Below are 27,859 nucleotides of genomic sequence, written 5' to 3' on the forward strand. Positions count from 1 at the left end.
GTAAGTCTCTAAGAGCTTTCCACACCTGGATTGAGCAACATTTGCCCATTATTCTTTTCAAAGTTGTTCAAGGTCTGTCAGCTTGGTTGTTGATCATTACTAGACAACCATTTTCAGGTATTGCCATAGATTTTTAAGTAGGTTTAATTTAAAACTGTAACTCGGACACTCAGGAACATTCACTGTCTTCTTGGTAAGCAACTCCAGTGTAGATTTGGCCTRATGTTTTAGGTTATTCTCCTGATGAAAGGTGAATTAATCTCATAGTATCTGGTGGAAAACAGACTGAATCAGGTTTTCCTCTAGGATTTTGCCTGTGCTTAGCTGCATTCCGTTTCCTATTTATCCTGAAAACCTCCCCAGGCCTTAACAATTACACAAATACCCATAACATGATGCAGCAACCATGTGGAAAAAGTACTTTCAAAGGCACTGTATTCCTTCTCATGTTAATAACCCCATGGTGTTGCCTATGGTAGTATTCACTTGATTTTTCATGTTTGTTTTATTAAGTACAATTAAAATACACATTACGTAAACAAATTAGCATCACTAGTATTATGTCCAAATAAGGTTAAAGGCATTCAATGGACTACTGGAGGATTCTGTCATATTCTCTTACCTAACGTCCAGTGGAGTTTAAATGTGTCACGATCGTCATAAGGATCAAAATGCAGCGCAGTATGTTTCCATCCTTTTTATTAGGAAGAAAAACTCAAATAACAAAAACAATAAAGCGAACAAACGAAACGTGAAGCTCAGAGTAGTGCTCACAGGCAACTATACCTAGACAAGATCCCACAAAGCACAAAGGGGAATGGCTGCCTAAATATGATCCCCAATCAGAGACAACGATAAACAGCTGCCTCTGATTGGGAACCATAACAGGCCAACATAGACATATAAACACCTAGATGACCCACCCTAGTCACACCCCGACCTAACCAACATAAAGAATAAAAAGCTCTCTATGGTCAGGGCGTGACAAAACGTATGTTGATGTATGCTTGATTTGGTTTGGTCCTCGTCTGGTCATCTGAGTAGCATTCAGCCGTCTATTAATGCAGCTGGTAAATATTTGCTTATGTTTATGGTCCTTCAAACTTTGTTCACCATGTCTTATGATACGAGGCCAGCAAGCAATAAAGCTGCAAGCAATAAAGTAATCTGCAGTAATTCCGACCACAATTGAATAATTTAGAGTAGAAGATAGGGTTACAACTTTAGAGGGAACAGGATGTGGCAAAGAGTGGATTATTGTACAGAGGCCAAAATGGACCTATTTACAGACTACAAGCACAAACAACCAAATACATAATGGAATAATTCCAGATCCAAGATATCACCTTTAATTCATTTTAGCATAATAGCAATACTATTACAGCATTATATGTATTTCTAAGTATGAATGAGAACCATCTCACCAATAATTCAGGCTACATAAAATGTATGAATATATTGTTTTTAAGTGTTACAAAAAAATGTTGGCCAATTTATACCCAAACTTCCAAAAACAGTGTGCAAGAAGAACTTCCAGAATAGTGGACCAAATTTGTTTTTYTATACTGAAAGTAAATACACATTTTTGATAATTAACATACTGGAAGTATACTAAATAATATTAATTGTTTTTCGTAAGACAATACATTCCCCAAACATTGCAGGGTGCTGTTAGAATTAATGATGTGATTTAGTTACATGTAGGCCCAGTCCCATCCAGGGGTGACCCGTACACCTCCACCTCACACAAGGTCAGGAACTCCTTCCTCCCTGGAATGACCACGTTGACATATCGACCCTCCATGCCGGTACACTGGAAGGTGCTAGAAGTGCCAGCTGGGATAGAGGAGATCACAGCACACCTGCAGGATAAAACAGAAACAAACTACTATAGTACCTACTGATAGCAACTTCTGTTCAATTCCAAATGGATATTAAAGTAGTTAAATAAAGGTTAAATAAAAATAAGAAAGTGCCCATCTGAGACACCCCACCAATGTTTTGGTAAAAAGCTGAGYATGAGGCTGGATTAATGTAACCTCTTTCAAATTCATATTCAGAGCTGTGGATGCAAGGACTGACCATCCATAATATGAAAAGTAGAGTTTTAACAATGTTTTGAGGCTATAAAGTGTTTATTTAAATCTAAATTGTTTACAAACATTGGAGAAAACTATTTTAGATTGTGGGTTCTTATGGGGTATTACAGTTGAACTAAGCTTATGAGGTATTTATGAGTTATATACTTCTAAAAAAAATCAGCATTACTTTGGGTATGAATCGTTAATTTAAAAGTATAAAAATTGATGTACCAATCACAGATTGCCCCTTTAACATAACCATTAAGTAAATTAGGCAGGATTTAGTGCCTTCAGAAAGTATTCAGACCACTTGACTTTTGACATTTTGGTAGGTTACAGCCTTATTTTAAAATGGATTCAATAGTTTTCTCCCTCATCAATCTACACACTCAATACCCCATAATGACAAAGCAAAAACAGGATTTTAGAAATGTTAGCAAATGTATAAAAAAAACTGAAATATCAAATGTACATAAGTATTCCAACCCTTTACTTTGATGAAGCACCTTTGGCGATGATTACAGCCTTGAATRTTCTTGGGTATGACGCTACAAGCTTGGCACACCTGTATTTGGTGAGTTTTTCCCACTCCTCTCTGCAGATCCTCTCAATCAGGTTGGATGAGGAGCGTTGCTGAACAGCTATTTTCAGGTCTCTCCAGAGATGTTTGATCAGCTTCAAGTCCGGGCTCTGGCTGGGCCACACAAGGACATTCAGAGACTTGTCCCGAAGCCACTCCTGCGTTGTCTTGGTTGTGTGTTTAGGGTCGTTGTCCTGTTGGAAGGTGAACCTTCACCCCAGTCTGAGGTACTGAGCACTCTGGAGCAGGTTTTCATCAAGGATCTCTGTACTTTGCTCCATRCATCTTTACCTCGATCRTGACTACTCTTCCAGTTCCTGCCACTGAAAAACATCCCCAAAGCACGGCTGCTGCCTCCACCATGCTTCACCGTAGGGATGGTGCCAGGTTTCCTCCAGAAGTGATGCTTGACATTCATGCCAGAGAGTCTTGTTTCCCATGGTCTGAGAGTCTTTAGTTGCCGTTTGGCAAGCTCCAAGTGGGCTGTCATGTGCCTTTTACTGAGGAGTGGCTTCCGTCTGGCCACTCAACCATAAATGRCTGATTGGTGGAGTGCTGCAGAGATGGTTGTCCTCCTGGAAGGTTCTCCCATCTCCACAGAGGAACTCTAGACCTCTGTTAGAGTGACCATCAGGTTCTTGGTCACCTCCCTGACCAATGCCCTTCTCTGGACTTCTCTGGAGGCCATTTTTTGGTACCCTTCCCCAGATCTGTGCCTCGACACAATCCTGTCTTGGAGCTCTACAGACAACTCTTTCTACCTCATGTCTTGTTTTTTGCTCTGACATGCACTGTCAACTGTGGAACCTTATATAGACAGGTGTGTGCCTTTCCAAATTATGTCCAATCAATTGAATTTACCACAGGTGGACTCCAATAAAGTTGTACAACATCTCAAGGATGATCATTGGAAACAGGATGCACCTGAGCTCAATTTCGAGTCTCATAACAAAGGGACTGAATACTTATGMAAATAAGGTATTTCTGTTTTTATTTGTATTAAATTAGCAAACATWAAAAWAAAAAAAAGTTTTTGATTTGTCATTATGGGGTATTGTGTGTAGATTGCTGAGGATGTTTTTGTATTTAATCCATTTTAGAATAAGGCTGTAACGTAACAAAATGTGGAAAAAGTCAAGGTGCCTGAATACTTTCCGAAGGTACTGTATTTKTTTATATGTTTATAGCTCCACCTTTCCTGCTGATAGGCTACGTTGTTTTTCCATGCTTCATTGCTTCAACTAATCTTTAAAATGTATGACGCCAGATTCWAAACTTATAATTTTTCAATTTAAAWTATTATACAAGTTATTGCAACCAATAGAATGTTATATACAGTATATGGGGGATACAACTGTCATGACYTGGCCCTCTTTGGGTAGAGCGAGTGCCTTCCCCTCTCTCCTCTCCTACACCCAGATTCTGTTATCTCAGGTCGTAAATTCCTGTCCATGCAGAAAGAGACACAGAGAGAACAAAGGAACATCTTCTACATCACAGATCTTGAGAACTGAACAATATCCATGTTTTGGAGAATGTGTAAACGGTCGGTGGAGAAGCCAGCTACGACCCGGTCCATTTTGTTTCATGTTTGTGACCTCATGAAAGACAATACAGCCACATTACCATAACTTTGTTTATACAGGTGCCTGAGGTTTGCATCTAATTATTGTATCAAATGAATGAGTAAAGATGAAACTATTTGTGAAATGATGTAAGGTGATGTTGAACCGTTAATGTGAGAGAATTGTTTTCCCTTTAAAGTTTAACTAAGTTATTGGCCATGGACAGAATAAGAGCAACTCTTCGATACTAATTACTAGTCTGCAGCTAGGAATGATGTCAACCTGACATGCGAAGACCGACAACCGCCGAAACATCTATTCTATAAGAACATTTCTGAATGGTACTCTGAAGTAACCATTCTAACCACGAAAGACTTCAGGAAAGCAGAGAGAGAGACYTGCGGATGAACGTTCCAACAGAAAGACGGACGATTCCAACAGAGATCACGACGACACACTGAGCGTAAATATATATTGATTACAATTATTCCCGAATGAGTGAGTGTTCATGTGCAAAGGATTAGAATTTTAATTAATAAAATTATCAACTGTGTAGTGACAGCCTTTTCATTTTTCCCGCCCTTCTCAGTCCACATCCACTTCCCTTTGTCCAACAAGCCGTCATATCGGCGTAGCCCACTAGGGAACCTCCCCTAACCTCCCCTATATTTAGTTAGTTGTAAATATTGATTTAGTTAGTTAGTATAATCAATTGATTAAGACAATTGATGTATGGKTGATTCATAGTAAAGGCTGGGTTCGTGCAGATAATCAACAATTTACGACGTTTGGAATGAGACTAACGTGAGGTAAAGAATAATTAATTAATTAGATGACTAATTGATTAGATATTAAAATATCTGAAGAGTTATATCAGGAAAAGTATAACTTTGGAATCTYAAGATTTTCCTTGGTGCCCCGACTTCCTAGTTAATTACATTAACATGATTCGTTTAATCACGTAATAATAATTACAGAGAATTGATTTGATAAAATAACAGTCTTCACGTTAATGATGCCAAAGACACGACACAACCATACCTGTAACGATCTTCTTCATCTGAGGAACAGGAAAGATCGGACCAAAACGCAGCGTGGTAAGTGTCCATGTTAATTTAATATAACTGAACACGAAATACAAAATAACAAAGTGAAACAACGAAAATCGAAACAGTCCTGAAAGGTGACACAAGACAAAACAGGAAACAACTACCCACAAACACCAGGTGGAAAAAGGCTACCTAAATATGGTTCTCAATCAGAGACAACGATAGACAGCTGCCTCTGATTGGGAACCATACCAGGCCAAACACATAGAAAAGAAAACATAGGAAAAAAACATAGAATGCCCAACCCAACTCACGCCCCTGTCTCTTATACACATCTAGATGTGTATAAGAGACAGTCCTTCACCCAATCCAGATAGCTGATGTTCTGAAAGAGCTGCAAAATCTGGATCCCTATAAATCCTGTCTCTTATACACATCTAGATGTGTATAAGAGACAGCCTCCCAGCTGCCCACTGCACTGAAGCTAGGAAACACTGTCACCACCGATAAATCTACGATAATCGATCATTTCAATAAGCATTTTTCTGAGGCTGGCCATGCTTTCCACCTGGCTAGCCCTACCCCGGCCAACAGCTCAGCACCCCCTGTAGCAACTTTCACAAGCTCCCCCCCCCCCCCCCCTTCTCCTTCACCCAATCCAGATAGCTGATGTTCTGAAAGAGCTGCAAAATCTGGATCCCTATAAATCAGCTGGGCTAGACAATCTGGACACTCTTCTTTGTAAAATTATCAGCCGAAATTGTTGCAACCCCTATTACTAGCCTGTTCAATCTCTCTTTAGTATCGTCTGAGATCCCCAAAGATTGGAAAGCTGCTGCAATCATCCCCCTAATCAAAGGGGGAGACACTCTAGACCCAAACTGTTATAGACCTATATCCATCCTGCCCTGCCTTCCTAAAATCTTTGAAAGCCAAGTTAACAAACAGATCACAGACCATATAGAATCCCACCGTACCTTCTCCACTATGCAATCTAGTTTCCGAGCTGGTCATGGGTGCACCTCAGCCACACTCAAGGTCCTAAACGATATCATAACCGCCATCGATAAAAGACAGTACTGTGCAGCCGTGTTCATCGACCTGGCCAAGGCTTTCGACTCAGTCAATCACCGCATTCTTATCGGCAGACTCAATAGCCTTGGCTTCTCAAATGACTGGCTCGCCTGGTTCACCAATTACTTCTCAGAGTTCAGTGTGTCAAATTGGAGGGTCTGTTGTCCGGACCTTTTGAAGTCCCTATGGGGGTGCCACAGGGTTCAATTCTCGGGCGGACTCTTTTCTCTGTATATATATCAATGATGTCGCTCTTGCTGCTGGTGATTCTCTGATCCACCTCTAGCATCACTACTCTGGACGGTTCTGACCAAGAATATGTGGACAACTACAAATACCTAGGTGTCAGGTTAGACTGTAAACTCTCTTTCCAGACTGTAACGGCTGTCGTCTTCCTCGTCTGAGGAGGATAAGTTAGGATCGGAGGACCAATGCGCAGCGTGGTAATTGTTCATCTTACTTTAATAAAAGGTGAACACTCAAAATACAAAACAACAAAAGTGACAACCGAAACAGTTCTATCTGGTGCAGACACACAAAGACTGAAAACAACCACCCAACAAAACCCAACACAGAACAGGCTACCTAAATATGGTTCCCAATCAGAGACAACACAAAACACCTGCCTCTGATTGAGAACCATATCAGGCCAAACACAGAAATAGGAAAACATAGAAATACAAACATAGACTGCCCACCCCAACTCACGCCCTGACCATACTAAATAAAGACAAAACATAGGAAATAAAGGTCAGAACGTGACACAGACTCACAATAAGCATCTCCAATCCAAAATGTAAATCTAGAATGGGCTTCCTATTTCGCAACAAAGCATCCTTCACTCACGCTGCCAAACATACCCTCGTAAAACTGACTATCCTAACGATCCTTGACTTCGGTAATGTCACTTACAAAATAGCCCCCAACACTCTACTCAGCAAACTGGATGTAGTCTATCACAGTGCTATCCATTCTGTCACCAAAGCCCCATATACTACCCACCACTGCCACTTGTATGCTCTTGTTGGCTGGCCCTCACTACATATTCGTRGCCAAACCCACTGGTTCAAGGTCATCTATAAGTCTTTGCTAGGTAAAGCCCCGCCTTATCTCAGCTCACTGATCACCATAGCAACACCCACCCGTAGCACGTGCTCCAGCAGGTATATTTCACTGGTCATCCCCAAAATCCAACACTTCCTTTGGCCGCCTTTCCTTCCAGTTCTCTGTTGCCAATGACTGGAACGAATTGCAAAAATCACTGAAGCTGGAGTCTTATATCTCCCTCTCTAACTTTAAGCATCAGCTGTCAGAGCAGCTTACCGATCAATGTACCTGTACACAGCCAATCTGTAAATAGCACACCCAACTACCTCATCCCCATATTGCTGTTCATCCTCTTGCTTTTTTGCACCCCAGTATCTCTACTTGCACATCATCYTCTGCACATCTATCACTCCAGTGTTAATGCTAAATTGCCATTATTTCGCATCTATGGCCTATTTATTGCCTTACCTCCGTACTCTTCTACTTTTACACACAATGTACATAGATTTTTCTATTGTGTTATTGACTGTACGTTTGTTTGTGTGTAACTCTGTGTTGTTTTTGTCGCACCGCTTTGCTTTATCTTGGCCAGGTTGCAATTGATGAGAACTTGTTCTCAACCGGCCTACCTGGTTAAATAAAGGTGAAATAAAAATTAAAATATATCATTTGTTTTGGTACTTTCCATATGTAACTCAGCAAAAAAAGAAACGTCCCTTTTTCATGGAACCTGTCTTTCAAAGATAATTCGTAAAAATCCAAATAAGTTCACAGATCTTCATTGTAAAGCGTTTAAACACTGTTTCCCATGATTGTTCAATGAACCATAAACAATTAATGAACATGCACCTGTGGAACGGTCGTTAAGACACTAACAGCTTACAGATGGTAGGCAATTAAGGTCACAGTTATGAAAACTTAGGACACTAAAGAAGCCTTTCTACTGACTGAAAAACACCAAAAGAAAGATGCCCAGGGTCCCTGCTCGTCTGCGTGAACGTGCCTTAGGCATGCTGCAAGGAGGCATGAGGACTGCAGATGTGGCCAGGGCAATAAATTGCAATGTCCATACTGTGAGATGCCTAAGACAGCGCTACAGAGAGACAGGAAGGACAGCTGATTGTCCTCGCAGTGGCAGACCACGTGTAACAACACCTGCACAGGATTGAAAAACATCCGAACATCACACCTGCGGGACAGATACAGAATGGCAACAACAACTGCCCGAGTTTCACCAGGAACGAACAATCCCTCCATCAGTGCTCAGACTGTCCGCAAAAGGCTGAGAGAGACTGGACTGAGGGCTTGTAGGCCTGTTGTAAGGCAGGTCCTCACCAGACATCACCGGCAACAACGTCGCCTTTTGTCACAAACCCACCGTCGCTGGACCAGACAGGACTGGCAAAAAGTGCTCTGACAAGTCGCGGTTTTGTCTCACCAGCGGTGATGGTCAGATTCACGTTTATCATTGAAGGAATGAGCATTACACAGAGGACTGTACTCTGGAGCGGGATCGATTTGGAGGTGGAGGGTCCGTCATGGTCTGGGGCGGTGTGTCACAGCATCATCGGACTGAGCTTGTTGTTATTGCAGGCAATCTCAAATCTGTGCGTTACAGGGAAGACTCCTCCTCCCTCATGTGGTCCCTTCCTGCAGGCTCTTCCTGACATGACCCTCCAGCAAGACATGCCACCAGTTAAACTGCTCATTCTGTGTGTGATTTCCTTGCAGACAGGAATGTCAGTATTCTGCCATGGCCAGTGAAGAGCCGCGGATCTCAATCTCATTGAGCACGTCTGGGACCTGTTGGATAGGAGGGTGAGGGCTAGGGCCATTCCCCCCCAGAAATGTCCGGGAACTTGCAGATACCTTGGTGGAAGAGTGGGGTAACATCTCACAGCAAGAACTGGCAAATCTGATGTAGTCCATGAGGAGGAGATGCACTGCAGTACTTATAATCTGGTGGCCACACCAGATACTGAATGTTACTTTTAATTTTGACCCCCCCCCCCCCTTTGTTCAGGGACACATTATTCAATTTCTGTTAGTCACATGTCTGTGGAACTTGTTCAGTTAATGTCTCAGTTGTTTGAATCTGTTATGTTCATACAAATATTTACACATGTTAATTAAATTTGCTGAAAATAAACGCAGTTGACAGCGAGAGGATGTTTCTTTTTTGCTGAATTTATATACACTACTGGTCAAACATTTTAGAACACCTACTCATTCAAGGGTTTTTCTTTATTTTTACTATTTCCTACATTGTAAAATAATAGTGAAGACATCAAAACTATGAAATAACACTTATGGAATCATGTAGTAACCAAAAACGTTTTAAACAAATCAAAATATATTTTATATTTGAGATTCTTCAAATAGCCACTCTTAGCCTTGATGACAGCTTTGCACACTCTTGACATTCTCTCAACCAGCTTCATGAGGTAGTCACCTGTAATGCATTCCAATTAACAGGTGTGCCTTGTTAATTTGTGGAATTTCTTTCCTTCTTAATGTGTTTGAGTCAATCAGTTGTATTGTGACAAGGTAAGGGTGGTATACAGAAGATAGCCCTATTTTGTAAAAGTCCAAGTCCATATTATGGCAAGAACAGCTCAAATAAGCAAAGAGAAACGACAGTCCATCATTACAATAAGACATGAAGGTCAGTCAATGCGGAACATTTCAAGAACTTTGAAAGTTTCTTCAAGTGCAGTCGCAAAAACCATCAGGCGCTATGATGAAACTAGCTCTCATGAGGACCGGCACAGTAAAGGAAGACCCAGAGTTACCTCTGCTGCAGAGGATAAGTTCATTAGAGTTACCGGCCTCAGAAACTGCAGCCCAAATAAATGCTTCACAGAGTTCAAGTAACAGACACATCTCAACATCAGCTGTTCAGAGGAGACTGCGTGAATCAGGCCTTCATGGTCGAATTGCCGCAAAGAAACCACTACTAAAGGACACCAATAAGAAGAGACTTGCACGAGCAATGGACATTAGATCGGTGGAAATCTGTCCTATGGTCTGATGTGTCCAAATTTGAGATTTTTGGTTCCAACTGCCGCGTCTTTGTGAGATGCACAGTAGGTGAACAGACAATCTCCGCATGTGTCTGTGTAAGGGCTATTTGACCAAGAATGAGAGCGATGGAGTGCTGCATGAGACGACCTGGCCTCCACAATCACCCGACCTCAACCCAAATGAGATGGTTTGGGATGAGTTGGACCGCAGAAGGAAGGAAAGCCAACAAGTGCTCAGCATATGTGGGAACTCCTTCAAAACTGTTGTAAAAGCATTCCAGGTGAAGCTGGTTGAGAGAATGCCAAGAGTGTGCAAAGCTGTCATCAAGGCAAAGGGTAGCTACTTTGAAAAATCTCAAATATGAAATATATTTTCATTTGTTGAACACTTCTTTTGGTTACTACATGATTCCATATGTGTTATTTCATAGTTTTCTACAATTCTACAATGTAGATAATAGTAAAAATAAAGAAAAACCCTGGAATAAGTAGGATCTTAAAGTTAAATGGACCTCAACTCTCCTACATTAATTCACCTAGGATTGTCGATGCCATTGTTTTCCAGGGAGTTTCCAATGCGAATCTCAGCTCCATTGAGTCTGCTGGAAACACTGTCGACTGTGTTGGTGATGATGATGGAGAACACTTTGTAGGTCTTCAGAAGGTCCACCCTCCACCAGGCGTTGATGTCCTGTAGAGTGTGGGTGCAGGACCCTCCCATCAAAATAGCGTTGCGATTCCCGTCAATAGCATTGCCTGGAATGCCAAACTCATACAAAGACGACTGGGTGGCCTTTCCATATAGAGCCACATTATCTCCTGGACAAAATAGAGCATAATGCACATTAACTATCATCTTATCAAACAATTTGTTTGAATTTGTGTAAGCATTTGCATGCACTGTGATCGTAGAGGTTACTTTCAGAGTGGATCATGTTTAACCTACCATTACAGAGAAAATAACAAAAGTTGCACTTTAAGATACTGTTCATAATATGAATATAAGTTCTGACCGGTTGGGGCAAGGTAGCCGTAAACCTCCACTTCACAGAGTGTCAGAAGTCTATGCTGGCCTGGTAGAACCACAGTCACATAGCGTCCTTTGAAGCCTGGGTCAAAGGCAAGGGTGAGAGAACTGCCAACTGGAACGGAGGGAATTGTTTTAGCCCTGGAGAGAGAAATGGGTTTTACTGACCTCTGTCAAGATACTGCATCATATGCTATATAACTTTACTTAAACTAAACAAACAAGACACAGGAGATGATATGCTGATATCTACAACTGTGCCTGTATTCTGGTGGTAACCTGTGAGTGGGGTTGAAACTTTTCACCAGCATTGCTTGATTCTATCTGTCCTGCCTGCATGGGTTTTTATCTACAGTATGTCCACTATGTATATTCTGGTCACTCTAATTGAGTTCTTCATGGACATAAACAGTAACAACACATTGTAAATGCAARTTCAAAAACCACAGTATCTTGACTCACAGAGGGTTATGAATGCCATTGTCCACTAAAGAATTTCCTATTCGTATCTCAGCCCCGTTAAGTCTCTCAGGAACAGCATCCCCTCTGTTGGTGACGGTGATGGAGGTGACTATGTAGGTATCAAGCAGGTCCACTCTCCACCAGGGGTTAGTGGATTCCTCAGTGGCAGTGCAGGACCCATGATGAAAATGTGAATCGCGGTTCCCATCAATGGCATTGGAGGCATGACTGTAACCGTGCCATATGCTCTCAATGAGGTTTGACTGTGTAGCTTTTCCACGCAAGGCAAGATTTCCTGCAGGGAAACATATCATTGAGTGAGTATAGAGGAGCAATTTAATGATGCTGTCAAAACAGAATAACAAAGTTTTCTAATCTGCTGAAAGTCCGGGCGGGGCCTTAGCGAAATAAATATGTTACGTGGTAGATAAAAGTATGACATTTGGAACAAACATGAATTCAGGTGATATGAAAACATCCTAGAAGGGATGCTCATTGCAAACTTAACGTGGAGGCGCAAGACTGAATGGCCGCCGATGTAGATGATAATGAATCCATAGTCATGTTTAAAATAACGTATTAAGTGACATTTTCATAAAATAAAATGACATTAAGTAATAATACATTAAATGTATTCCTTAAGTTCTGATACGTGGAGAAAATAAAATACTCAAGGCTCTGGTTCACATGTGCCAGCACAATGTCACAATGGCATAATGCAGTGCATGATAATCCAGCATCCAGCCATCATCACTTCTGAGAACAGAGCGGRTCACTTTTGCAGCGGTATTGAAACTACAACATGAAAAACGGTTTGGTTATAGAATTTTGTTACTTTTGGTACTTCTATTAAATTTGTCTCACGTTTGGAAATCAACTAAATGTATTTAACTTATTATAAATTATTAAATTTGCTCTGTGTGTGCGGTGCGGGTATGCTTTCCTAAGAACTTTTTCATTTAAAAGTTATCTACAAAGTGGCCTATGCCTACCTGTCAGAATCATGATTATTTGCATCAATCCAGTGGCCATGTGTTTTGCAAACTCCATCACATGTGTGTGTGTGCTACAGAAATGCTGCTAACCAAACAAAAATTGTCACGTCCTGACCATAGTTCTTATGTGTTTTGCTTGTTTAGTGTTGGTCAGGACGTGAGCTGGGTGGGAATTCTATGTTGTGTGTCTAGTTTGTCTGTTTCTGTGTTCAGCCTGATATGGTTCTCAATCAGAGGCAGCTGTCAATCGTTGTCCCTGATTGAGAATCATATATAGGTGGCTTGTTTTGTGTTGGGGATTGTGGGTGGTTGTCTTCTGTCTTTGTGTTCTGCACCAGATAGGACTGTTTTCGGTTTTCACATTTATTGTTTTGTTGTTTGTAGTGTTCACATATTCTTTATTAAATTATGTTGAACACTAGCCGCGCTGCGTTTTGGTCCTCTCCTTCATCCCAGGAAGAAAACCGTTACAAAAATGTTAAGTGCATGCGCACTTGAATTAAAGGTTAACAACACTCAAAATATTATTTTTGCCGTTGTATGGTTTTGGCATCATATATCATGATACTAAACCTGGTATCGGTATCGAAATAAACTTTTTTGTATCGTGATAACACTAGCAGGCAGTTTGGCACCCTCTGGTAAAAGCGTCCACAAAGTTGTAATGGGCACGTTTTGCGGTCCCCTGACCAATTGTGCTATTGTGTGTGTTTTATCAAGTTATTTGTAACTTATTTTGTACATAATGTTTCTGCCACCGTCTCTTATGACCGGGCAGAGCTTCTAGATATCAGGACAGCGATTGCTCACCCTGTACTGGAAGAAGATTTTTTTCTTTAACGAGTAGGACGAAAAGGATTTACTCCAGACACCCGATAAGGCCCTCATCCCCGTCATTCGCTGGAGAAAGAGAGGGAGATATCGGGGACGTAGGTCTGGGTGCCTTGTAAGTATCCGACGGCGAGTGGGTAATCTGACTTTACCATCGGTCCTATTAGCCAAAGTACAATCATTGGATAATAAAATGGACAAACTACGAGCACGTATTTTCTACCAACTGGACATTAAAAACTGTAATATCTTACGTTTCACCGAGTCGTGGCTGAACGACGACATGAATAACATACAGCTGGCGGGTTTTACACTTATTCGGCAGTATAGAACAGGCGCCTCTGGAAAGACGAGGGGTGGCGGTCTATGTATATTTGTAAACAACAGCTGGTGCATGACATCTAAGGAAGACTCGAGGGTTTGCTTGTCTGAGGTAGAGTATCTCATGATAAGTTGTAGACCACACTATTTACCAAGAGAGTTTTCATCTATATTCTTCGTAGCTGTCTATTTACCACCACAAACCGTTGCTGACACGAAGTCCGCAATTAATGAGCTGTATACGGCCATAAGCAAATAGGGAAAGCTCATCCAGAGGCGGCGCTCCTAGTGGCCGGGGACTTTAACGCAGGGAAACTTAAATCCGTTTTACCTAAAAAGATCTCTAGACCACCTTTACTCCACACACAGAGATGCGTACAAAGCTCTCCCCCAGCCTCCATTTGAAGCAGATGAAGCAGATGCTAAGCTACAGGACTGTTTGCTAACACAGACTGGAATATGTTCCAGGATTCTTCCGATGGCATTAAGGAGTACACCGCATCAGTCACTGGCTTCATCAATAAGTGCATCGATGACGTCGTCCCCACAGTGACTGTACATAAATACCCCAACCAGAAGTCATGGATTACAGGCAACATCCGCACTGAGCTAAAGGGTAGAGCTGCCGCTTTCAAGGAGCGGGACTCCAACCCGGATGCTGTTAAGAAATCCCACTATGCTCTCTGACGAACCATCAAACAGGCAAAGCATCAATACAGGACTAAGATTGAATCGTATTACACCGGCTCTGACGCTCGTCAGATGTGGCAGGGCTTGCGAACTATTACAGACTACAAAGGGAAGCACAGCCGCAAGCTGCCCAGCGACACGAGCCTACCAGACAGTTAAATCACTTCTATGCTCGCACTCGAGGCAAGTAACACTGAAACAGGCATGAGAGCATCAGCTGTTCCAGACGACTGTGTGATCATGAGCTCCGAAGCCGTTGTGAGTAAGACCTTTAAACAGGTCAATATTCACAAGGCCGCAGGTGCCAGACGGATTACCAGGATATGTACTCCAAGCATGCACTGACCACCTTGCAAGTGTATTCACTGACATTTTTAACCTGTCACTGACTGAGTCTGTAATAACAACATGTTTCTAGCAGACCCCCAAAGTCCCTGTGCCCAAGAACACTAAGATAACCTGCCTAAATGACTACCGACTCATAGCACTCACGTCTGTAGCCATGAAATGCTTTGAAAAGCTAGTCATGGCTCACATCAACACCATTATACCAGAAACCCTAGACCCACACCAATTTGCCCACCGCCCCAACAGATCCACAGATGATGCCAACTCGATTGTACTCCACACTACCCTTTCCCACGTGGACAAAAGGAACACCTATGTGAGAATGCTATTCATTGACTACAGCTCAGCGTTCAACATCATAGTGCTCTCAAAGTTCATCACTAAGCAAAGGACCCTGGGACTAAACACCTGCTTCTGCAACTGGATCCTGGACTTCCTGACGGGCTGCCCCCAGGTGGTAAGGGTAGGTAACAACACATCCACCACCTCAACAAAGGGGCCCCTCAGGGGTGCGTGCCTCCTGTACTCCCTGTTCACTCATGACTGCATGGCCAGGCATGACTCCAACACCATCATTAAGTCTGCCGATGACACAACTGTGGTAGGCCTGATCACTGACAACGATGAGACAGCCTATAGGGAGGAGGTCAGAGACCTGGCTGTGTGGTGCCAGTGTAAGAGAGTTAAAATGGTTATTACATCAAACTAGTGCACAACGCAAAACAGAACCTCCAGGTTAAGGGTCAGTGGCCCAAGCCCGCAAAAAGGAATATTCCAAGTTCAGACAGAAGGGGGGAGTCAGATCGCTATGATCGCCAGGAACTTAACCTTTGGTTTCTATTTTCAATTGTTGCGCTACTAGTATTGCCTGTTAATGTTAAGTAGGCAGCTACAGTAGCTTGATGATATTAACATCTTCGGTTTTTCTTTCATTGAATGTATTTTATTTAATCTGGGTGCTTACGTCACCTACTAACACCCTGATACTAACCGTAGCTACCGTTCTTCTCAGTCCAAGAAAACACAGAGAGAAAGGTATGTGTCGCAGATTACTCCGGTGTAGAAGTCCGTAATGTTAAATAAATAAAGCATCCCAAGGTGAATCATATAGGTATTGTTATAAGGGAGTGTGAGACGATTGAAACAAGTACGTTTCAGAGTTTTATCATTGCTATTGACATAGTTTTACAGAGTGCTAAAAAGTATTGCTGTCTGTAAAACTATATCAGCACTCTGTAAAACTATACATATTGGAGTGCCAACAGAGGAAGCTCGTCAAAGGTAAGGCATGAATTATATCTTTATTTCTGCGTTTTGTGTCGCGCCAGGAGGGTTGAAATATGATGGTCTGTGATTGTTTGCTTGGGTGCTATCCTCAGATAATAGCATTGTTTGCTTTTGCCGTAAAGCATTTTTGAAATTTGACACGTTGGCTGGATTCACAACAAGTGTAGCTTTAATTTGGTATATTAAATATGTGATTTCATGTAAGTTAAATTTTTATAGTAATTTATTTGAATTTGGCGCTCTGCATTTTCACTGGATGTTGGCCAGGTGGGACGCTACCGTTCCACATATCCCAGAGAGGTTAAACAGCCATCACTAACATAGACAGGCTGCTGCCAACATACATACTCAAATCACTGGCCACTTTTAATAAATGGATTTAATAATGGTATCACTAGTCACTTTAAATAATGCCACTTTAATAATGTTTACATATCCTACATTACACATCCCATATGAATATACTGTATTTTATACCATCTATTGCATCTTGTCTAGGCCGCACGGCCATTGCTCATCCATATATTTATATGTACATATTCTTATTCCATCCCTTAACATTTGTGTGTATAAGGTAGTCGTTGTGAATTTGTTACATTACTTGTTAGATATTACTGCACTGTCGGAACTAGAAGCATAAGCATTAAGCTACACTCACATTAACATCTGCTCACCATGAGTATGTGGCCAATAAAATTTGATTTGGTGTGTGCTTGTCTCCACCCCCCTCCAGGTGTCGCCTATCTTCCTCATTATCCCCAGTGTATTTATAACTGTGTTCTCTGTTTGTCTGTTGCTAGTTCATCTTGTCTTGTCAGGTCTTACTAGCGGGTTTTCCCTTCTCCCTGCTTTATCAAGTTCTGTTTCCTAGTTTCCCCGGTTCTGACCATTCTGTTTGCCCTGACCCCGAGCCTGCCTGCCGTTCTGTACCTGCCTGACTCTGCCCTGAATTACGGACCTCTGCCTGCCTTTGACCTGTCTTTTGCCTGCCCCCTGTTTGGGTCAAGAAACATCTGTGACTCTAACTGTCTGCATCTAGGTCTTATCCTGAGTTCTGATAGTCTCTTCATTGTTGGTAAGCAGGCCTACTATAGTTGTGTCATCTGCAAACTTGATGATTGAGTTTGAGGCATGTGTGGCCATGCAGTCATGAGTGTAAAGGGAGTACAGGAAGGGGCTGAGCACACAACTTTGTGGGGCCCCTGTGTTGAGGATCGGTGAGTGAAAGTGGTGTTACCTACCTTCACCACCTGGGGGCGGCCCATCGGGAAGTCCAGGACCCAGTTGCACAGGGCGGGATTCAGATCCAGGGCCCTTACATTCTTACATAGGTATTCCTCTTGTCCAGATGGGATAGGGCAATGTGCAGTGCAATGGCGATTGCATCATCTGTGGATCTTTTGGGGCGGTAAGCAAATTTAAGTGGGTCTAGGGTGTCAGGTAAGGTAGAGGTGATATGATCCTTAACTAGCCTCTCAGAGCACTTCAGGATGACAGAAGTGAGTGCTACGGGACGATAGTCATTTAGTACAGTTACCTTTGCTTTCTTGGGTACAGGAACAATGGTGGACATCTTGAAGCAGGTAGGGACAGCAGACTGGGATAGTGAGAGATTGAATATGTCGGTAAACACTCCACCCAGCTGGTCTGCGCATGCTCTGAGGATGCGGCTAGGGATGCCATCTGGGGCGGCAGCCTTGCGAGGGTTTACACGCTTAAATGTCTTGGCTGGTTTTCCCTTTGTAGTCCATGATTGTCTGTAGACCCTGCCACATACGTCTTGTGTCTGAACCTTTGAATTGTGACTCCACTTTGTCTCTGTACAGAGGAAATAACTTCACTGTTTGTATTCAAGCATATTCGCAGTCACCTTGCCATGGTTAAATGCGGTGGCTTGCGCTTTCAGTTTAGCATTAATGATGCCATCTACCCACGGTTTCTGGTTTGGGTATGTTTTAATAGTCACAGTGGGAACAGCATCCCCTTTACACTTCCTGAGGAACTCAGTGAAGCATGGATTCTGATTGGTTAGACCAGCGTTGAATAGACCTTATCACAGGTACTTCCTGTTTGAGTTTCTGCCTATAGGAAGGGAGGAGCAAAATGGAGTCGTGATTTGATTTGCCGAGGCGGGGGAGGGCCTTGTAGGCAAAGAATAGCAGTGGTCGTGTGTTTTCCCTTCACTACAGTCAATTTGTTGATAGAACTTCGGTAGCATTTTCCTCAAATTTGCTATGTTAAAATCCACAGCTACAATAAATGCCGCCTCAGGATATGTGGTTTCAGTGCCACTGACATGGCCCGCTACTAAAACCTGCGGGCTCTCCTTCACAGCAGCCAACGTAAGTAAAACATTTAAATGTGTTAACCCTCGCAAAGCTGACCAGCTGGCTGGTGTGTTTACGGATATATTCAATCAATCCCTATCCCAGTCTGCTGTTCCCACATGCTTCAAGTGGGCCACCATTGTTCCTGTTCCCAAGAAAGCTAAGGTAACTGAGTTAAACGACTATCGCCCCGTAGCACTCACTTCCGTCATCATGAAGTGTTTTGAGAGACTAGTCAAGGATCACATCACCTCCACCCTACCTGACACCCTAACCTATCTGGACAAAGAGGAATACCTATGTAAGAATGCTGTTCATCGACTACAGCTCAGCATTAAACACCATAGTACCCTCCAAACTCTTCATTAAGCTCGAGACCCTGGGTCTCGACCCCGCCCTGTGCAACTGGGTCCTGGACTTTCTGACGGGCCGCCCACAGGTGGTGAGGGTAGGAAACAACATCTCCAGCCCGCTGATCCTCAACACTGGGGCCCCACAAGGGTGCGTGCTCAGCCCTCTCCTGTACTCCCTGTTCACCCATGACTGCGTGGCCATGCACGCCTCCAACTCAATCATCAAGTTTGCAGACGGCGCTACAGTGGTAGGCTTGATTACCAACAACGACAAGATGGCCTACAGGGAGGAGGTGAGGGCCCTTGGAGTGTGGTGTCAGGAAAATAACCTGTCACTCAACGTAAACAAAACAAAGGAGATGATCGTAGACTTCAGGAAACAGCAGAGGGAGCACCCCCTATCCACATCGACAAGACAGCAGTGGAGAAGGTGGAAAGTTTTAAGTTCCTCGGCGTACACATCACGGACAAACTGAAATGGTCCACCCACCCAGACAGCGTGGTGAAGAAGGCGCAACAGCGCCTCTTCAACCTCAGGAGGCTGAAGAAATTTGGCTTGTCACCAAAAACACTTACAAACTTTTACAGATGCACAATCGAGAGCATCCTGTCGGGCTGTATCACCGCCTGGTATTGCAACTGCTCCACCCACATCCGCAAGGCTCTCCAGAGGGTAGTGAGGTCTGCACAACGCATCACCAGGGGGCAAACTACCTGCCCGCCCTGACACCTACGCCACCCGATGTCACAGGAAGGCCAAAAAGATAATCAAGGACAACAATCACCCGAGTCACTGCCTGTTGTCCCCGCTATCATCCAGAAGGCGAGGTCAGTAAATCAAAGCTGGGTCCGAGAGAATGAAAAACAGCTTCTATCTCAAGGCCATCAGACTGTTAAACAGCCATCACTAACATTGAGTGGCTGCTGCCAACATACTGACTCAAATATCTAGCCACTTTAAAAATAAAAAATGTGATGTAACAAATATATCACTAGTCACTTTAAACAATGCCACTTTATATAATGTTTACATACCCTACATTACTCATCTCATATGTATATACTGTACCGTTCGGCCATCGCTCATCCATATATTTATATGTACATATTCTTATTCATTCCTTTACACTTGTGTGTATTTTTCTGTAAATTTTTTAAATTTCACCTTTATTAACCAGGTAAGCTAGTTGAGAACAAGTTCTCATTTACAACTGCGACCTGGCCAAGATAAAGCAAAGCAGTGCGACACAAACAACAACAACACAGAGTTACACATGGAATAAACAAGCGTACAGTCAATAACACAATAGAAAAAAAAGAAAGTCTATATACAGTGTGTGCAAATGGCGTGAAGAGGTAAGGCAATAAATTGGCCAAAGAGGCGAAGTAATTACAATTTAGCAGATTAACACCGGAGTGATAGATGAGCAGATGATGATGTGCAAGTAGTGATACTGGTGTGCAAAAGAGCAGAAAAGTAAATAAAAACAATATGGGGATGAGGTAGCTAGATTGGGTGGGCTATTTACAGATGGACTATGTACAGCTGCAGCGATTGGTTAGCTGCTCAGATAGCTGATGTTTAAAGTTAGTGAGGGAAATGTAAGTCTGCAGCTTCAGCGATTTTTGCAATTCATTCCAGTCACTGGCAGCAGAGAACATACAGGAGCATACATGTAAAGCATACAGGTTGCAGTGGTGGGTGGTGTAAGGGGCTTTGGTAACAAAACAGATGGCACTGTGATAGACTGCATCCAGTTTGCTGAGTAGAGTATTGGAAGCTATTTTGTAGATGACACCGCCGAAGTCGAGGATCGGTAGGATAGTACATTTTACTAGGGTAAGTTTGGCTGCGTGAGTGAAGGAGGCTTTGTTGCGAAATAGAAAGCCGATTCTAGATTTGATTTTGGATTGGAGATGTTTGATATGAGTCTGGAAGGAGAGTTTACAGTCTAATCAGACACCTAGGTATTTGTAGTTGTCCACATATTCTAGGTCAGAACCATCCAGAGTAGTGATGCTAGTCGGGCGGGCAGGTGCGGGCAGCGAACGGTTGAAAAGCATGCATTTGGTTTTACTAGCGTTTAAGAGCAGTTGGAGGCCACGGAAGGTGTGTGGTATGGCATTGAAGCTCGTTTGGAGGTTAGTTAACAGTGTGTCCAAAGAAGAGGTAGAGGTGGATCAGGGAATCACCCGCAGCAAGAGCGACATTGTTGATATATACAGAGAAAAGAGTCGGCCCTAGAAATGAACCCTGTGGTACCCCCATAGAGACTGCCAGAGGTCCGGACAACAGGCCCTCCGATTTGACACACTGAACTCTGTCTGCGAAGTAATTGGTGAACCAGGCGAGGCAGTCATTTGAGAAACCAAGGCTATTGAGTCTGCCGATAAGAATACGGTGATTGACAGATCCGAAGGCCTTGGCCAGGTTGGTGAAGACGGCTGCACAGTACTGTCTTTTATCGATGGCGGTTATGATATCATTTAGGACCTTGAGCGTGGCTGAGGTGCACCCATGACCAGCTCGGAAACCGGATTGCACAGCGGAGAAGGTACGGTGGGATTCGAAATGGTCAGTGATCTGTTTATTAACTTGGCTTTCGAGGACTTTAGAAAGGCAGGGCATGATGGATATAGGTCTATAACAGTTTGGGTCTAGAGTGTCACCCCCTTTGAAGAGGGGGATGACCGCGGCAGCTTTCCAATCTTTGGGGATCTCGGAGGGTCCAGATTGTCTAGCCCAGCTGATTTGTTCGGGTCCAGGTTTTGCAGCTCTTTCAGAACATCTGCTATCTGGAATTGGGTGAAGGAGAAGCTGGTTGACGCTCGGGCAAGTAGCTGCAGGGGTTGCGGAGCTGTTGGCCGGGGTTGGGGTAGCCAGGAGGAAAGCATGGCCAGCCGTAGTCTAAAATTTCAATAAGCATTTTTCTATCATGGATTTATCGGTGGTGACAGTGTTACCTAGCCTCAGTGCAGTGGGCAGCTGGGAGGAGGTGCTCTTGTTCTCCATGGACTTTACAGTATCCCAAAACTTTTTGGAGTTAGAGCTACAGGATTCAAATTTCTTTTTGAAAAGCTAGCCTTTGCTTTCCTGACTGATTGGTTCCTGACTTCCCTGAACAGTTGCATATCGCGGGGACTATTAGATGCTATTGCAGTCCGCCACAGGATGTTTTTGTGCTGGTCAAGGGCAGTCAGGTCTGGAGTGAACCAAGGGCTATATCTGTTCTTAGTTCAATTTTTTTTTGAAAGGGGCATGCTTATTTAAGGTGATGGTGAAGAAATAACTTTTATAGAACGACTAGGCATTCTCGACTGACGGGATGAGGTCAATATCCTTCCAGGATACCTGGMRCAGGTCAATTAGAAAGGCCTGCTCGCCGGAGTGTTTTAGGGAGCGTTTGACAGTGATGAGGGGTGGTCGTTTGACAACGGACACATAGCATATGCAGGCAATGAGGCAGTGATCGCTGAGCTCCTGATTGAAAACAGCAGAGGTGTATTTGGAGGGCAAGTTGGTCAGGATAATATCTATGAGGGTGCCCATGTTTACGGATTTAGGGTTGTACCTGGTGGGTTCCTTGACAATTTGTGTGAGGTTGAGGGCATCTAGCTTAGATTGTAGGACTGCTGGGGTGTTAAGCATATCCCAGTTTAGGTCACCTAACAGAACGAACTCTAAAGATAGACGGGGTCAATCAATTCACATATGGTGTCCAGGGCACAGCTGGGAGCTGAGGGGGGTCGGTAGCAGGCGGCAACAGTGAGAGACTTATTTCTGGAGAGATGAATTTTTAAAATTAGAAGCTTGAATTGTTTGGGCATAGACCTGGAAAGTATGACAGAACTTTGCAYGCTATCTCTGCAGTAGATTGCAACTCCTCCCCCTTTGGCAGTTCTATCTTGACACAAAATGTTGCAGTTGGGTATGGAAATCTAATTTTTGGTGGCTTTCCTAAGCCAGGATTCAGACATGGCAAGGACATCAGGGTTGGCGGAGTGTGCTAAAGCAGTGAGTAAAACAAACTTATTGAGGAGGCTTCTGATGTTAACATGCATGAAACCAAGGCTTTTTCGATTACAGAAGTCAACAAATGAGAGTGCCTGGGGACACGCAGGGCCTGGATTAACCTCCACATCACCCAAGGAACAGAGGGGGAGTAGGATGAGGGTACGGCTAAAGGCTATCAAAACTGGTCGTCTAGTGCGTTGGGGACAGAGAATAAAAGGAGKAGATTTCTGGGTGTGGTAGAATAGATTCAGGCCATAATGTGCAGACAGGGGTATGGTGGGGTGCGGGTACAGTGGAGGTAAGCCCAGGCACCGAGTGGTGATAAGAGAGGTTGCATCTCTGGACACGCTGGTTATACTGGGTGAGGTCACCGCATGTGTGGGAGGTGGGACAAAGGAGGTATATGAGGCATGTTGAGTGGGACTAGGGGCTCCGCAGTAAACTAAAACAATGATAACTATCCTAAACAACAGTATACAAGGCATATTGACATTCAAGAGAGACATAAAGCGAGGCATAAAGCAATCACAGGTGTTGATTGGGAGAGCTAGCTAAGATAACAACAGCTAATCAGCTAAGATAACAACAACAGGTAAAATGGCGATGAATGGGCAGAGAGTGTCGGTTAACTACAAACAGGGCCTGAGTTCGGGGCTAGGGCCGACGGATTAACAAAAAGTAAACAAAGTGGAGTACCGTGATAAATGAACAGTCCAGCAGGCATCAGCTTTGTAGCRAAGTGATCATAGGGTCCAGTGAACAGCAATCGATGGAACAGGGAAGCCGCGGGGTAGTAGTTACTACGCTAGCACGCGGGAGACACGGCGTTTAAAGTTAGCAGGCCGGGGTAAGTAGAAGCGTCTGCTCCGACATCCGGCAAAGGCCGGTTGAGGGCACAGCGGATGGAATTACGTCTGCGGACTAGTCGTGGTGGTACGGCGGGGCGCCGTGTCGACGAAGGGGTCGGGCCAGATGGCGAAAGAGGTATTGTAGTTGTAGTAATTTTGTTTGCTAGCCGGGAGATGCGCCTGGCTCAGGGCTAGCTTCGGGGCTGGGTCACTCAGCGGCAGCTAGCTAGCTGTGATGATCAGGAGTAATGGTCCAGGGTTTCGTTGTAGTGGAGAAAAACAGTCTGAGGCTGGCAGGTATTATCCAGGCTAAAAAACGGCTGGTGCCTGTGCAGGTAAAAGGTAGAAGGTAAAAGGCGCTAGCAGTGGCTAACAGTGACTAAATAGCTAGTAGCTAATTAGCTGGTTAGCTTCTGATGGCTAGCTTCTGATAGAGGTTCTGTCTAAGGTCTAAAAAAATAAATTGCGGATCCGTGTCACATTGAGAGAGGCAAGGTTACCGGAAGGTATATTTAGTTTAAAAATGGAAAAGAGATTGAAAAATAAATTGAAATATATACAAAAAGGACGAAAAATACAAAAAGTAAAAGAGAGGACGACAAACCACGTCTGCACTGCTACGCCATCTTGGAAAAAAGAGGTAGTTGTATAAGGTAGTTGTTGTGAAATTGTTAGATTACTTGTTAGATATTACTGCACGGACGGAACTAGAAGCATAAGCATTTCGCTACACTCACATTAACATCTGCATATGTGACCAATACAATTTGATTTGTCTACTTTATTGTCCAGAGTCTGAACTTTAGCAAGTAATATACTCTGAAGCAGTGGATGGTGTGCCCGCCTCCTGAGTCGGACTAGAAGTCCACTCCGAATACCTCTTCTTCGCCGGCGTCGTCTTGGAGCAGACTCTAGGATAAGTTAAATTGCCCTGGGTGGTGCGAACAACGCAACCAATTCAGGAAAGTTGTAATCCTGGTCGTAATGCTGGTGAGTTACCGCCACTCTGATATCCAAAAGTTATTTCCGGCTGTATGTAATAACACAAAAAACGCTATGGGATAATAATGTTAAAAATTCCACACACAAAAACGAAATACTGCAAAGTTGCTTAGGAGCTGGAAGCAGAGCTGCCAGGTCAGTCGGCGCCATCTTTCAGCCATCACTTTTTAACACCAAGGCCAATGATATGATCCTAGTACATAAATCTGCAAGTTGTGTCATAAATACATTGAGATATAATATTACCTCACATTTCATAGTAAGAGATCTTGCCCTGTTAATTTAAAGGGCATTATATCTCAACCTGGTCTCAGAGCATTTCATATTATGCTGTATGTAAATGCATAACACACCATTTAGCACGATATGTTATGTTTCATATGGTATGTATTAATTTGTGGATGTTCATCACCCATTTCGTATGATATGTTAAGAATTACAATTCGTATTACATATTACGAATTTGCTAAATGTTTTATATGTTACATATTTGCAAACTTATGATATGTTACGAATTTGCTAAAAGTATGGTATGTTACGAATTTGAAAAAGTATGATAAGTTACACATACTAGCTAGGTGGCTAACGTTAGCTAGGCTAGGTGTTAGGGTTAGGAGTTAGGGTTAAGGTTAGGGTTACTTTTCGGAGTTAGGTCAAGGGTTAAGGTTAGGGTTAGGGGAAGGGTTGCTCGAAAAAGGTTGAGGTTAGGTTAGTTAATATGCTAAGTAGTTGCAATGTAGCTCAAAAGTAGTAAGTAGTCAAAAYGTTGCCAATTAGCTAAAGTTGTCCATGATAGGATTCAAACTCACGATTTTAGGGTTGCTAGAGGTTCGCGTTATACGTCCGCCCATCCATCCATCCATCCATCCAACTAACCACCCTACTATAGTTTTCGCCTTAAGTAACCATCTGTCTTATGTAACCATATCAAACGTAACATATCATACTAAATGGAGAGTCTTGGATTTATGTACAGAATGATACGAAATGCTCTCAGACCAGGTTGTATATCTATCAGTTAACAGGAGGAAAGGAATTAGAGATGTGATTACTTGGGACGGTCGCACCAATAGAGCATGCCAGTTCCAGCAGAGTCAACAAGATGAACATCATGGCTGATCTCACCATCCTGGAGGAAAAGCCCAGAGCAAGTCAACAATGGGTCTGATAGGAACCAGTTCACAGAAACATTGACAGAAACACTGAAACAATCTGTTAGGCTGCAATTCAATCACAATTTATAAATTGTATAAATTCAGCTGACTTGAACAAAGACATTTTAAATATTGTTTTACTCACCTCTCAAGAAGAACAATAAACACCAAGAGAGTGCATTTTGGGTAGTGTAATATTTAAATGTTTTATACTATTCATTTCAACTCATTTTAACATTCTGTCATAAAGAGCACATGTTGACATTCATTTTATACTTTTTTTTCAACATTTCTAGTCTATCATCTATGTGTAACATTGTTGAAGTGTTATTCTTGACTTGCTCAGTTTTCCACTATGTTTTAATTGAAAATATTATTTAAAAAGTAATCACCATATGACAATGAGACTTCAGTTCCCGTAGCATAGTTGAGCTTGAAAATGAGGGACAAATGTAAATGTATCACTAATCTCGTGAAATTAGTAATAATCTTCAGAAATGACATTGTCAAAGCAACATAATAACTAGTGCTTTACTATTATGGTGAAGACCTGGGGAAATTTTTGGGTTAAAATCTTCCTCAGAAAAGGGACATGTCAAAAGGCAGATTTTTGGCTATTTAGAAATACTTTATTCATATAAAAAATCTGATGTATAAAACTTTTCTTTAAAGGCACTTATTTTAATATAACAGACTTAAATGTCTGCAAGAATTCTACTTAATAAAGAACGTAATTCAAGAGAGTATGATATTAGCAGAAAGGACAATGAGAGGTGCTGCATTACTCTTAGCACTATTCTCTCCTTTCATGAACTTGCTACTTTTAAAAATAGAATACAAGTCTTTCAGTATAAAATACAGTCCAGCTTGTTGTCTCTTTGCAATCACAGCCTCCTTGCAAATACATCAGCATGCATTTAAGTAAAGGATTATGGGAACATCATGCCCATCTGAATTCAATCCACTGCTGAATGAAGACATTATTATTATGAAATAACTGTTATGTAAATCAACAATTAATGTGTGGTTGTGTAAGGCAGAAAATATAACGTAATAGAAGACAATTTCAAATAGTATTAGATTGTAATATCCTCTTACCTTCACACTCAACAAAAATAAGGTCACTGTTGACGTTGATGGTGATGTAGGTAAAAGCTCTGTAGACAGCTGAATCTGACTGATTCATTTATACACCAGTCACAAAGTCAAACACCCCCCACCTCTCGTCTCCAAAGACATCCTCCTAACAATTTACCATACCATGATAATTAGTCACCTGCACTACTGTTCCATAGTTTGACTTCCAGCCCTACATCAGTGCGATAAGACAGGTCTCAACCAGCTCCAGTTAATCATCAACAGGGCTGCTTGTTTCATGACCGGGCATTCATGGAGGGAACACAAGAGAAACTTCTGTAAAATGCTGGAATCTAACCACTGACGGACAGGATCCATTACAACATCCTAGTGACGTTTCTTTGGGACCATTAAAGACATCCTGACAACTGATACACTGAATGTCCTGAGAACGTCCTAAAAACATCCTTATCTGGTCCTCAATGACATCCCAGGACCATCCTGGGAACTAGACAAAAGCCTCCTAGAGAACGTGCCCTTGTGACATTCACACATTCGTCCCGATGACGGGAACAATAATGTGTTGGCTTGTGTCTTGTAGAAGGCTACAAGAGTGGCTCTGGCTGTCCAAGGACACCATGTGGGAGAGCTGCTAGCAGGTATTGGAGGACTTCATGCTCAAGTGGACTTTGGTATTTGCTAT

General features: G+C 42.7%; 1 protein-coding gene across 2 annotated transcripts; it reads right to left on the reverse strand.

The window, feature by feature from the left end:
• Positions 1 to 682: 682 nt before the first annotated feature.
• LOC111958662 (fucolectin-1) lies at positions 683 to 27,371 on the reverse strand. 2 transcript variants are annotated; one of them, XM_070437246.1, is made up of 7 exons: positions 27,178 to 27,371; positions 26,472 to 26,511; positions 25,978 to 26,054; positions 11,909 to 12,203; positions 11,433 to 11,587; positions 10,956 to 11,238; positions 683 to 1,862 (listed from the first exon to the last, which is right to left on the reverse strand). In XM_070437246.1, exons 3-7 carry the CDS (start codon positions 26,051 to 26,053, stop codon positions 1,691 to 1,693), a joined length of 981 nt encoding a protein of 326 aa, XP_070293347.1. In that variant the 5' UTR covers position 26,054; positions 26,472 to 26,511; positions 27,178 to 27,371; the 3' UTR covers positions 683 to 1,690. The 2 variants fall into 2 exon arrangements, with proteins under 2 accessions (XP_070293347.1, XP_070293346.1); XM_070437245.1 differs by lacking the exon at positions 26,472 to 26,511.
• Positions 27,372 to 27,859: the final 488 nt, after the last annotated feature.

This window comes from Salvelinus sp. IW2-2015, linkage group LG35 (genome assembly GCF_002910315.2).
Source record: "Salvelinus sp. IW2-2015 linkage group LG35, ASM291031v2, whole genome shotgun sequence".
In the NCBI taxonomy this organism is placed as follows: Eukaryota; Metazoa; Chordata; class Actinopteri; order Salmoniformes; family Salmonidae; genus Salvelinus; species Salvelinus sp. IW2-2015.